The sequence below is a fragment of the Aythya ferina genome (assembly GCF_964211825.1).
Source record: "Aythya ferina genome assembly, chromosome: 8".
NCBI classification, from domain to species: Eukaryota; Metazoa; Chordata; class Aves; order Anseriformes; family Anatidae; genus Aythya; species Aythya ferina.
In genome coordinates this window covers 4,808,676-4,821,826 of record NC_140304.1, presented here as the reverse complement: position 1 = coordinate 4,821,826, position 13,151 = coordinate 4,808,676, and the positions used below count along the sequence as shown (strand labels likewise).

The window sequence follows — 13,151 nt, the reverse complement described above, 5'->3', positions numbered from 1 at the left end:
ATCTCTTATCCAAAAGGCAGCAGTTGCTGCTTCAGGGGTAATGAGAACGTTTGAGGAAAATCTAGAAGAAAAGAAGAAGAACAATGAAAAAACATTAATTAAATAATAAATTGAGAGAGCTTAGAGATGAGAGGACTAAGTGTCAAAAATGAAACACACATTCTCTGTAAAGGGTATATGTATAATATGTAGTCTCTGGAATAAGGGAGGATGGAATAAAAGGAAATAGATTTCAATTCCAGAGAGATACCAAGATTGGACATTGTTAAATACAATTTCCTCGAAGCTGTAAAATTCTGCTTATACTTCATAGCATCTAATGATACAGGCTCTATAGCTGATTGAGATGAGGACATATCTAGAATGAGAGCAGCATGGCTAAAAGGAGAGTAGAGCACGTCTTGAAGTCCTCTACTCTCCTTATCTGTAGTCTTGGCCAAACCCGGACTGGATATGGTGAAAGTTAGTGTGTGTGCACGTATAATGGAACAGGTGGTTACTGCAGCACCTTAAACTGAAGCTACATATGCTTTCAAATTAACTGTTACTATTTTCCTCTTAAATGAACCTATATAGGGTTTTATCTAGTGCCATATGTATATTGTTTACTTCGTATTCCCCAAAAGTTACTCTTTAACAGTTTTAACTATCAACAACATGCATGCTGAAACTTGCTTAGCACTTTGTATAAATAACACATTTTTGTTCTTTTCTCCCAGTTTCTATGCAGATTTTGGACCTTTAAATTTGGCAATGTTATACAGATATTGCTGTAAACTAAATAAGAAATTAAAGGTAAGCTTCGTTTAAAAACAATGTTCCTATATTCTTGTGCTTTGAAACTCAGCTAAAACCTATTATTCAGTTTGAAAGCAATTATTAGGTTCTCATTATCTAGATAGTTGCAACTAAGCTTTAAGGCTCTTCTTTGTTCTGAATTCTTTTCCCTCTGAAGAATGGAAGAAGGAATATGCCCTGATTGTTGCTTAGTGGGTGAGCTACTGATGAGTGGTTCACCATTTTTCATAACCTTCGTTTCATGACAAAATAGTAACAAGAAACAGTCTGGTTATACGGATACTTCATGGGTTTGCAGCGAATGAGTTGGTATGTTAGTATGAATAACTCAAAAACAAACAAAACAACTATTCCCCCGAAAAACAACCCCCACAAAAAATATTAAAACAAACAACTCCCTATCCCTGACCCCCTTGAACAAGAATAAAACAGACTCCAAAATCACACTATTTAAATCTCACTCAATCAAAAAATTAAAACTTTGAAATCTTTCAGTTCAATAAAATGTTGCTTGTAATAAGTGTTACAGAAAGGTCTTTTACACATAACATGTTTTTTTTTTTTTTTTCTGTAGTGACACTTCTCAGAGGTGTCACTGCTATCAATTCCTTTGTAGAAGCCCTCTTATTCTCCTGCTTCCAAATAAGGATTGTAGATTTAAGACAATCTTGAGTTGTTCTGCAGTTGAAATAGAAAACTTAGCTATCTTCCTCCATGGTAGCTTTTATTTTGACTGCAAAGTATTTGTCCTGTCTCTATGAAGTAGTTGTCTAAAATCATATCAAAGGTCATATATTGTAATTGGAAAAAATATATAAGGGAGCCAAACTGAAACTGAATGAGTAACTGATATTTGCAGAGTTGGCTTAGTAAACCTTAATGTTATTTTAATGTAACTTTCATATTTTTTGGGAAAAAAACAACAACAAAAAACAACTCACAGTACAAGATGAAGAGTACAGATTGGCAAGAACGGAACAGAAATCTCATGCAGATCACCTGGAAAAGAGGTGCTGTTTATTGCTGCTACCTTACCATAGAGGAATTCCAAATAGGTTAACTTAAACTCTCTAATGTATAATAGAGAAGGGTAACCTGAGAGTGCAACCACTCGTAAGTAATACCTGAAATCAAACAGCCGAAGCTTGGAATACCACCCGAGTAGTGTAGAAACTCTTGCATGAATAGATTTCAGCCTGCCTAATTGGCACTATGTCTGAGATAGGCCAGTACCTGCTAATATGAACTTTGCTTCTCTGATAGTTAAAATACATGCCAGACTCTGTCCTAACTTACATACTATCTGCAGTGGGTAAGTAGACTTGAAAGACCTAATCCTAAGGCTAAGCATGCAACTGATTTGTACTGTAGATCTAGCTACAAAAGACTATTGCTCAGCTTTGCTAGTTGAGTTTCTCAGTTTCTACTCTCTCTGCTCTTCTACCTCTCACTTTCTCATGTCTGTCCTTCACAAGCCTCCCTGCAGGGACTTCTCCCACATGAGGCCTGAACTAGTGTGTGTATAAGACAGAAGTTTGTGACCTGTGACTTACCTGCTGGCAAGGCATTGATGCAGTGGGCAACTGTTGCAGCAGAAGTATGGTAATTCTCATGGGGCACCAGGGCGACACGTGGGCAGCCTGTGATTGATGTTTTTTTGGATGGGAAGTGCCTATTGAACTGGGGGAAAGAGTCCTGTTTGGCAACCTGCTGCTTGCATACACTTGCATTAAAGGTAACCGTGCTCTGGGACCAGCACAAGCAGTGGCTGATCATAGGAAGTTAAGACACTGTGGTTTATAATCCTCTGGAAATCCAACCTCTGCTGTTGGGTAGTTGCTGTTGCTATATTGCAACACTCTCGGGACTCTGAGGCAATCACAGTGGCTATGCCCAGATGACTCCAGCTATGATTTGGTATGTACCTGGTTGGGTATACGCTGTGTGTACTTTTCTTATGAAAAGTTTTTAAAAGAAGTGTGGCACAAAAAATTATGCACTACATGTTATAATTTTTGTGTGGCCATGGTATCACAAAAGGAATTTAAGACTTGGCAGGCTTTTCTTAAGTTTAAAATTTATATGAGTAGAAACAGGAAAAATGTAATAAGATCTCATTTAAAAAAACAAAACCCCACAAATCTTTTAGCTGTATCTATTTCTTTTTTGGGAGAGGGAAAACCTCATAACCACAGAGGAGGCAGTTTTCTGCTTCCACCTCTCCTTTTTGGAAGAAGGAAGCAGGTAAGGAGCGAAAGGCATCGCTGTTTGAAATGTACTCTATGGCAGACCAGCATTTTAAAGTAAACTATCATAACTTTATGCTGACTCGCTTTAAAAATTGTGAATAGTTCTGTTCAGAAACACTGAAGGATTTATTCAAATATCAATTTTGCTGAGAAAGCTAGAGGTAAAGTACTAAAGTTATGCTTTACAGGAAAACCTTACTGACATTGTTTGTAATGTTTTGCTGATTGCTATGGAGATGATCTTGACTAGCTGAGTCAACAGCAAGAAAAAATGCTTGGACATGCGATCTTCCTACTTGTTCATTGAATCCTGTTTGGGAAAAATGCTTGACTAAGAAATTACAATTCAATTATCAAATTTATTTTTTCTTCGATTTAAATGTCCAATTTCATAAAACTATTTGAAAAACTACTGGGTTTCATGCACATATAACCTTATAAAACCTCAATAAATTTAGAAGTGGGTAATTAGAGGGAAAGTTGCTGACAAAAATGATATGAATTATGGAAGATCAAAGGCAGGGAAGGTCTGGGCAGGGTTATGAACTGTGGGGTTAACAGTTCTCATATACTAACTGTGTTGTGAAATTGCAGAGGGTTCTGGGTTTTGTTTTTTGTTTTCAGTATAAATAACCTGCTTGTCATATACATGGAACTGTAGTAATTACAAACGTCTCCTTCAGGACAGCTTAGGTTATGAGGCAAGTCAGAGAGACATTTTTTAATATGTGATTTTTTCACGCCCAGTTTGCAAGCGTTACATTCACCGTTACACACGTATATTTTAGTGTATACGTAAACAGTGTTTACATTTATCCAGCTTTATTAAACACATTGCAGTAATTTCTCGCTGAACAATGCAAGTATATTAAACTATATCCATTAACTAAATTACTGTACAGTAACATGGTGATCTGGTGATTCTAATAGGTATTAATCTAGTAATTGCCCACAGTAGCACCTTCTAGGTTTGTTGTCAATTTCTGTGCATGTAAGTCTCTCTTGAGGTTTTCAAGAAGCAAGAATTCATCTTTTTATAAAATTAAAATAATTTTAAAGTGAAAAAATGTGTTCTGGAGTCCTGTCATGCACCAATGAGTTTTTTCATCACCTTAAAAAAAAAACAAAAACAAAAACAAAACTTCCACGCTTCTCTGTAACATCTGCTTTTATTTCAAAAGCCTGTCTTTCAGTTTATTCCTCTGGGGTGCATCTTAACAAGATGAATTTTGTTTCATTTTATGTTCTAGTGATGTGTGAGTGCTACAGAAAATCTCTTGTTGGTAAAGAAAAATATCTTTAGTGCTTCACAATACATGTATTTTAATCTTTTAAAAGTAAAAGGTGTTTTGCAACTGTATTACCGTATCATCTTTTAACTATAGCTATTCTATAGACAACTCATGGAGAAATTCGTTGTTGAAACATTTTTGGTTCCTTCTGCAGTACCCGAGGAAACAAAAGCTCTACATTCAGGTGGAGCTCTAGAGCTGTTTCTTAAAAATAAACAATTAAAAAAAATGATAACAACTGTCCTAACACTTATTGAACCTAGCCAAAGGACTAGACTTAGCCTACTAAATGTGTTTGAAAAACCAGCATGTTTGTTTAATAATACTAAGCTAGTATGTTTAACAATACTAAGCTAGTTTATGTAACTTAGTATTAATACTGAAAGTGTAATTGAGTTGAGAATTTGTTCACGTTAAGAGAAGCAATCACGCATGCTGCACTTCAAGCAGTAAGTCACTTCAGCAAGCATTTGCTGTAAACTTTGATTTTCGTTAACCCATGTGCAAACAAAAATAGTGGTTCGTTCTATTCTGATCCAATTCTCCTCTGCTTGCTATGCTGTAAGCCATTCAGTAGCCTCAGTTTTCAATTTTGTGTTAAAGCTTTAGTCAGGACTAAAAAAAATAATTAAATATTCCATATGATCTATATGGTTCATAAAGATTATGAAATTGCTTTTTGAAATTGAAGCTGTTAAAATGCTACGCTGCTTTCATTTAAATGTTCTGGGAGCATTTAAGGTGGGCTACCGCTCTGGATTGTGCTGGTACATAAGTGTTTCAGAATTGGTCTGACCTGATATACCTATATGGTAAAAAAAAAAAAAAAAAAAAAAAAAAAAGTCTGTTCTGTAAAATAAAACATGAAATGTGGTATTGTTAAATAGAACTCCTGCTAGCTAGCAGCCTGTGCTTTTTGCAGTTTCAAGTGGTATTTCAGGTGAGCTGTAAACTGTTACGAAGAACTTTGCTTTAAAAAAGTAGTAGTCAACAAGTTATAATTGAAGTTCTGTCACTGTTGCATAACTACTGTAATCTTATCCCACCCACATATCATGGGCGGAACTGCAGTTAGAGAACACTAAAATTAAAAAATTGAGGAGGGGGAAGAAAGGAGGGATCTTAAAATTTTGACAAGTTTTAATAATAATTGAAAGCTTCACTAATTAAATAACTGCTTATACCCTGTATGTTTGTATATACTCTGAGAGATGTTGCTGTTGATCTCAAGACATGATTATCTTCCAATCAATGGCAATTATCCCTCTCAGCACCTGTAGTCCTATCTAGATGCACACACTGGCATTAGCTCTCATGCTGTATCCACCTCTGGAAGTTGTGGGTAATAAAACCAGCTTGGAACGTACAGTTAGAGCTGCTAATTAAAGGCACCATGAAGGGTGGGAGTAAAAAGCTCACTGTGATGCGTATATCACGTTTCTCCTGAGTTTATCAGCTATTGGTTTTTTTTAGCTATTTTTTTTTTGGGTGCAAAGTTTGTTTCTGCAGTGAAAGCAGTCCTAGAATTCGCAACAAGATTTAAGATGATATTCAATGTTTATGAATGTATGGAAGTGAAATATAGTGGCACTAATTAAATGAATAAAACAGTCCTGCCGCAGTTACCCTACCTCCAACCCCCAAATGTCAAAAGAAGGAAAAGAAAGTAAACTGTCAAATAGGTTTTAAAATACTGAAGTTGGGTAACAGCAACACTGGAACACGGGCAGTTCATAAAATGTTGTGCAACTTTTAAAAATAAAAATACCCTTTAAGTATTTAGAAGCAGAATCTGGTGTATCTGTTGATGACTTCCTCAAACTGTAACAGAACCATAGAAGACTATAAGGAAAAGCATATGTGACAAGGTTTCAAAGTATAATAAAATTAATAAAGTAATAAAATTAATGTAATAAAATTAATAAAGAAAAATAAAAATTGCAATAAACTGTCTAGCTTGCCATTTTTAAGTGACAATTTTCTCTTCAGCTTTAAATAGCTTTGCTGCAGATTGTCCTGATTATTCTTTTCTGCTCCTTCTTGGTCTTGTTTTCAATGGGAGTTTTGTTTGCAGGATGCTGACAGAGACTTCTTTTCTTCCCAAATAAAGAAGAATTGCAAGACTAACAAGTTATGTCTGTACCTAACTTTTTTTTTTTTAGGCTTTTCACTTGCACAATATTTTTATAAACTCTCGTTATTAAACCTGTCAAAGTATGTTGTCTGTAACCCCGTTTTTAGGTAGTATAGAGGATGAGGGCTGTTTAACTGCTTTTTTAAAAGAAATTGACTGTCTTCTCTGTAGAATGTGTTTAGTATGCTAAAGAGATTTAACACACATGAGAGTCTGACAATTTCAATGATTTTGAACAGCATTCATAAGGTATTGTTTGGATATTTAGGAAAAAAAAAAGTATAGTATCTTATATTGAATGTGTTGATTCAACTGCATTTTATAGAATAAAGTAGCACAGCAAAACCAATATATTTGCTATGGAACAGCGAATGCTTCCCTGCACTCTTATCTGCAATGTAAGAAGATAGTTCATGCCACCAGGAACTTTTTCTCCTTTAATTTCAAAAGACTCTATAGGAATTCTTTGCCTTGTCAGTTTACTAAAAGTGACTACTTAAATTGTTTTAAAATTGTATTCTTCTCTCAGTAAGTATGGTGGTTTTTAAAAATTATTTTTATTTTTTAACAGTATTTCAGTCTGTCAAGAAAGAAGATAGTTTACTATACCAGTTTTGACCAGAGGAAACGAGCAAATGCAGCTTTTCTAATAGGTGCATATGCCGTAAGTACTAATTATTGCATGGATACTTCTAACCTTCCTTAAGAAACATCTCTTTTGTGTAAAATAGCATCCCAAGGGATGTTCCCTTAGGGGGCTAGACAGATTGTCATTTGGTTCTTTTATAAGCCATCTTTGAAAACTCTGCTGGATGAGTTCTAGAGAGACCTTTTCTGTGTCACTTAACTCCATTTACAGTACGGGGGGTGGCTTTGGAACGTATCGGGGGGAGGGAGCACATAGTGTGTGTACCATGATGTGGCTGTGTACGTACTCTATAGTAGGTATCCGGTGGCTCATCACACGTGAGAGAAGGTAGCTTATGTGTATGATAAGGTAAACTCGTGTGCCACAACTACAGGCACGTGTAACGCTAGCTTAGCCTGTGTTAAGCTGCTTATAGCTCTTAATTGCTAGCATGTGCAAGTGGTCTACATCTGCATATAATACTCTGCTGTCAAAGACTAGCAGATATTGTAAATATCTTTTGATTATTAGAAGATACTCTGTACCAAGAGTAATTCTTTACTAATACAGTGCTACCAATGCAAAAAAGCATCCATTAACTATAAACAATGTATATGCAGCATAGTCACTTTCTAATTTATTTCAGTTTAGTGTGACATTGGAAAACAGTTTGCACAAAGGTATCTATTACTTTAACATTTCATCCCAAAATTTTTCTCTATATGTGTGTATTCCTCCTATGGAAGTTCAATCATATTCTTCTATGGTGATCAATAATAATGCCAATAAATTCATAAAATCAATATTTTTCCGAAAAGTAATTTATGATTATAATAATCTGATTATAATTACAATAGTCTGTTTTTTTTTTTTTTTTTTTTTTAAACTACAGAAGCTTAACTTTTGTAATCCAGGCATATTAATTTGGGAAATAACATTAGAGTGTTTTACCTCTAGATGCTGTATTCAGTTACATGCATTAGTTGTACACTCATGAGCTACATGGTAGGGAAGTTTCTGACCTGAAGGAATCTAGTCATGATCTTCAATGAAAAGAACATTTTGTATTTGACAACTTGATCATACTGTTTGATGATGAATTATTTTATTCAAGTGCTTTTGCATTTGTGTCTTGTCCTCAATTTCATAAGCTTTTTGAGACAGAAAGTTCCACAGCTTTGAACTCTACCAATATGTCAAAGTTAATTGAGAAAGCTTGCTTTATTTTTCCTGGTGCTAAAATATTAAGTGTAAAATGAAACGTGGAAAATAGTGGATCATGTTTTAGGAATGGGTTTCCAGTAATGATTATGCAACTTAGACTGTTCACTTAAACAGCTTCTTAGACAAGTTGAACTGAAACACTCGAATAGCTATTAAAATATTTTAGTAAGAGTCATGAGTCTGAGAGAGCTTAAAACTTGATTCACAACAGCTTACCTGTTTGTAAATTGCATCTCAGAATGATTCATTTTCTAAATTTTAATTTTTGTAATGGATTTTCAATGTATTTAGTTAATCATGTCCAGTTGCTAAATTCATATCCTTGCTCTGAAGAATTCTGCAAGGATTACATTTGTCATAAAACTAAGATTAAGGTTAAAACAACAACAAACATTTAAAACAGGAATAGAAGAACATGAAGATTTTGCTGATCTTACAGAGAAGTTCAGGATTTCTCCTAAATTGCTGGGACTACTACACAGAATGTTCTGTGAAGTCAGAAGGGACGACAGGAACTCCCCACTTGTCATTAAAGAGCACATTCTTTGCAAAATCATGAAGGAGGGTGCATATTCTCATGTCTAATAATGTATGGATGAGTTGGGGGGTGGAGCGGGGGACAGATGCCACTTTGCATAACGTTAAGGTATTCATTACGTTTCTCTTCTGGTTGGGGTGGGGAAAAAAAAAGGCCCCAACTTGTTTGTGTTCTCCAGTATCTAATAGTTCGCTCTGGGAGAAGAATAGGAGTAATACTAGTCTGTATCCTTAGAGCTGGCAAGTAGTAGGCATCTTGCAATTCTAAGATCAGAGCTTGATTAGTGGACCAAAATCTGACTTTGAGTAGTCTTGGTGAAACACAATACTTACTGTGACAAGCTCTGAAAAGAGATCCACTAAGCTCTCTTTCCTTTTCCCTGTAGACAGCAGATGGGCTGGTCGTATTGCTTTCTCATGATTACTTTGTGTGTATTTTGGTACCAATAGCTTTTATTAGACTTCTGTAATGCTAGTGCAAGGGAAAAGCTGTTGAGTTTTTTGGGTCTTAAGTGTTATCAAAGCAAGTGAGACTGAGTAATAGTGAACTACTAAAGCACATTCAATCACTTGCCTGCAGGATTTTTTTTCATAATGTAAGAATATAAATTAGATTTCTGAGCCCAGCCTGCAGCTTTATGGGTTCATTCTCTATTAATCTAAGCACATCCCAGTACTGCTCAAGTCAGTAATCCCTCACTTGGAAGGTCAGCAAGTACAAAGGCTTTTCAGCTATTGCACCACGTACAGCTTCTTTGCAGTTTCAAACAACACCTCAAATTGCTTTACGTTTGCCTCACAGAACTCTTGTGATAACTTAACAGCAATAGAATAGATCTGTTCATATGCTTTTAATTTGAAAATGTATGTTGGGGGTGTGAACAAGATGAAATGAAATTGTATTTGTAATTATAGTGGATGAATGCTAAGGTGGACTTGCAAAATACCCTTTTTGTTTCCTAAGCGCTTTGGAACATACATCATACATTTTCTTGGCAGTGTGCGTGTGGCCAGTATTGCTACACATAATGTGCCTAGCAGGAATATGTCCCAATAGAGAAGAGCTTTTTCTTTAATTGCATGATTATTCAGGAAGTTCAGAACATAAGAATGGACATATCAAAGGGGAAAAAAAATGCTAGAAAACTTGTAATATTTAAGACTGTTTTTTACAGATAGCAGTGCCCCTGTATGATGTGCATTAAGAGAAGTGACGCGGTGGGAACAGGGGATGAACCTATTATAAAATCTCTCTTGAAGAGAATTAAAAGTGGCTTTACAGGGGGAAAAACACAAAACAGCTATTATTATTTTGCATTGATCTTTTGAAAGTATATTAGTTTACGTAGAGGGTTTTGGCCCAGAGTTACAGTAGTAGTTCAAAGTAGTAAAATCTGTGATAGTCAGACAAGGATGAACTCGGACCTTCTTTTCACTGCATCACCACAGAGTTTTTCAGACTAAAGCAAAACAGTTTTTTTTTTTTCCTTTGCTGTCTCCCTTGTCCATGCTTGAGTAAGAAAAGCAAGCAAATCTACCTACCATTTTGACATCTTACAGAGTACTGAGAATTCCACTACATTGATACAACTCCAGGCATAAAGCAACTTGCAGAGATTCTGGGAGTGACCACCACTTACTTCTGTTCCAATGTGCTTAAGGTCTGAAGTTGAACCTTAAAGCCTTTAGATCAGGACCTTTGTCTTGGTTAAGAAAACAATCATTGGTGCTCAGTATTCAGCAGTAAAATGTGCATAGAATGAAGGAGTAGCCATGTAGATGCTGTCTGTAAGGTGAGTTGGATGGTAACAGATAGGAAAGCTGTGCTGCTTTGTTCACAAAACATTTGCACATGCAAAATGTGTCACTCCAAACTGGCTGAGGTATCTATAAATAATGCACATAACACAAATTCAAAGCTGGTTTTACTTTAGGAGCAGTTGTACTGCACAAATAGGATTTGAAGTGCAACAAGGTGGTGTCTCCTTATTTCTTACTGTGATGTTTCTGGTTTCTTACTCTGATGTTAAGCCAGTGGAACTGCTGGCCTTCAGTGATATCAGAATAAGCCTTGGCTTAGTGTGCTGTGTTAACTAGAGGTTGCTCTCGTAGTCACAGGTTCAGCTTGCTGAATTGGACATCTTGTTTGCTAATGGGTAGTTTGATACTGACAACTGGGAATCGGAAAATGTTCATGTATAGAAAGTTTCAACTGAGCTTTGATGGAAAAATGTTTCCTTTGTCAGCTGCTACCATAGTACTTCTGTTGAATCATCTGAAGTTGGGCAGAGTACTCCTAGTATAGATGACTGCTTACCGTCACAGATAACATAGAAATATATAAATATAAGCTGGGATAAAAATCCCAGTTTATTTTGTTTTTTGTTGATTTCTGAAGCTTTTGTGTTATGTAGGTTTGTCTTCTCTGGTCTGCAGATGGCCTATGAGCTGCTTGTAAAGGAGTATGGAATATTTGGAAGAGTAGTGGTTTGAGGGAAGCATATAAATGGGTAACGACTTTTCAGGATCAGGGCGGGTTATTTTTTTATTTTCCCTCCATCTTCATTCTCTTCTCTCCCCTGCTTTAGGTAATATACTTAAAGAAAACACCAGAGGAAGTGTACAGGACACTTTCGTCTGGAACTAATCCGCCATATCTTCCGTTTAGGTATGTGAACATGAAAAATGGGTCTAACTTTTGCTTTTGGAATTTGCTAAACATACTTTTTATTTCAGATTCCTCTCCCTTCCCAGAAAATGGTTTCATGTCTGATACAGACATTATTTCAATATGGTTGATATACAGAAAAAGAAATGACTTCTGGTAGAATCACTTGCGCTGTGTTGGAATAATGAAACTATTTAGATTGGCCATCTTAAAACCAAAATCAATCTTGCAAACTTTCAGGTTTAGAAAATACTTGTTAGCATGTGCGTGGTTTAGCAATTAAAACTTTTCTTTATGATATATCATGATTTACTATTTGGAAGTCATTCTTACCTTTAATATTACTTAATACCTAACCAGACTTAAGTGAATGAAAGTTTTTGTTTTGTTTTCTGTTATATTTTCTGCTTTACAGAATAACTATAGAAGTTCAAATTAAGCTATTTTGCCTTTCTGTTTTCAATGAACAGCTAATTTTAACTATCTGACCGTATTCTCTATAGCAAGGTAGTATGGAGGCCGAGATCTGAGGGCATTTAGCTATTATGTCTGTGTAAAAGACTTTGAGATTATTTTTTTTTGTCGTGTGAGCCATGAAATGTCATTGTGCTTTACAAGTAAAAGTGCCTCATGCTATTATGCAAATACAGGCAATATCTCATAGGACAACTGCAAGAAGGTCAAGATCCACTTTTCTAGGGGAGTCAGCAATTAGCAAGTAGTGCTCACTGTCAGCTGATGCATTTGTAAATGCGGAGCTACCTTGTCTTTATCAAACGCTTCATTTGATTCTACAGCCACTCAACAAAGGAAGATCTGTTTATCTCTAGCGGTTTGTACAGGGTAATAGATTTAGGGATGATAGATTTATATGTCAACACCAGTTTAACTATAAAATCTTAAGCCAATGAATACATTTTAAAGAACAGTATCCTATCAGTGATTGCTTTTGTCAGCAGAGAGTTTATAGATTGATCTGATCATTGGTAGCTATGCGAGGTTATTGATATATTTAACTTTTAAACTAATTAAAAAAAATACTTCATAAAATGCATAAAAAGATGACCTCTTATGAACATGTCAGTGTCTTTTTGTTTAACATCTATGAATTCTATATAAAATACAGGAATGATGATTTAAGTTAGTGTATAGTTTTCTACACCTTTTACACGTGTTGTTTTCTGATGCTCTCCTAATCTAACAGAGTTGCATCAGCCCCTCCATTTACAGAAGGCTCAGCTATTAGAATATTACTCCAAGAAGTTATTTGGAGCAAACTATATTATTCTCAGCACAGAAACAGTGTCAGTTTTTTCTTTTGTCTCCTTATTTTGGGGAAAGCAACAAGTAAAAATCTTCACTGCAATATTTCCCTTCCTTCTGGGGATTACTCTGTAACATTTAAAGGGAGTCTAGAAAATTGACTCTTCCTTTCGTATCTAATAGTGTTGTCTCAGTGGTTCAACTTTGGCAGGAGATTAAGAACAACTGAATGCTATTTCTTTCATATAAGAGTTTTTAATAATTAAACCAACCTAATTTTTTCAAAATCTTGAGCTTCTTAAAACCATGCTTAAAAAGCAAACTGTATGTAGTAGAGATGCAAAACTTTTTCAGTAAT

At 35.4% G+C, this 13,151-nt stretch overlaps 1 protein-coding gene across 6 annotated transcripts in view; it reads left to right on the top strand.

The window, feature by feature from the left end:
- The window catches only part of CDC14A (cell division cycle 14A), a 60,072-nt gene that overhangs the window by 10,910 nt on the left and 36,011 nt on the right, over positions 1-13,151 (top strand). For 5 of the 6 annotated variants that reach the window (XM_084528606.1, XM_084528605.1, XM_084528608.1 and 2 more), the window contains exons 3-5: positions 720-795; positions 7,045-7,137; positions 11,451-11,530. In XM_084528606.1, coding sequence (XP_084384732.1) covers positions 720-795; positions 7,045-7,137; positions 11,451-11,530 — 249 coding nt within the window. Of the gene's footprint in view, positions 1-719; positions 796-2,346; positions 2,401-7,044; positions 7,138-11,450; positions 11,531-13,151 lie in introns of those variants that run through there. The other variant, XM_084528607.1, reaches the window with a different exon arrangement.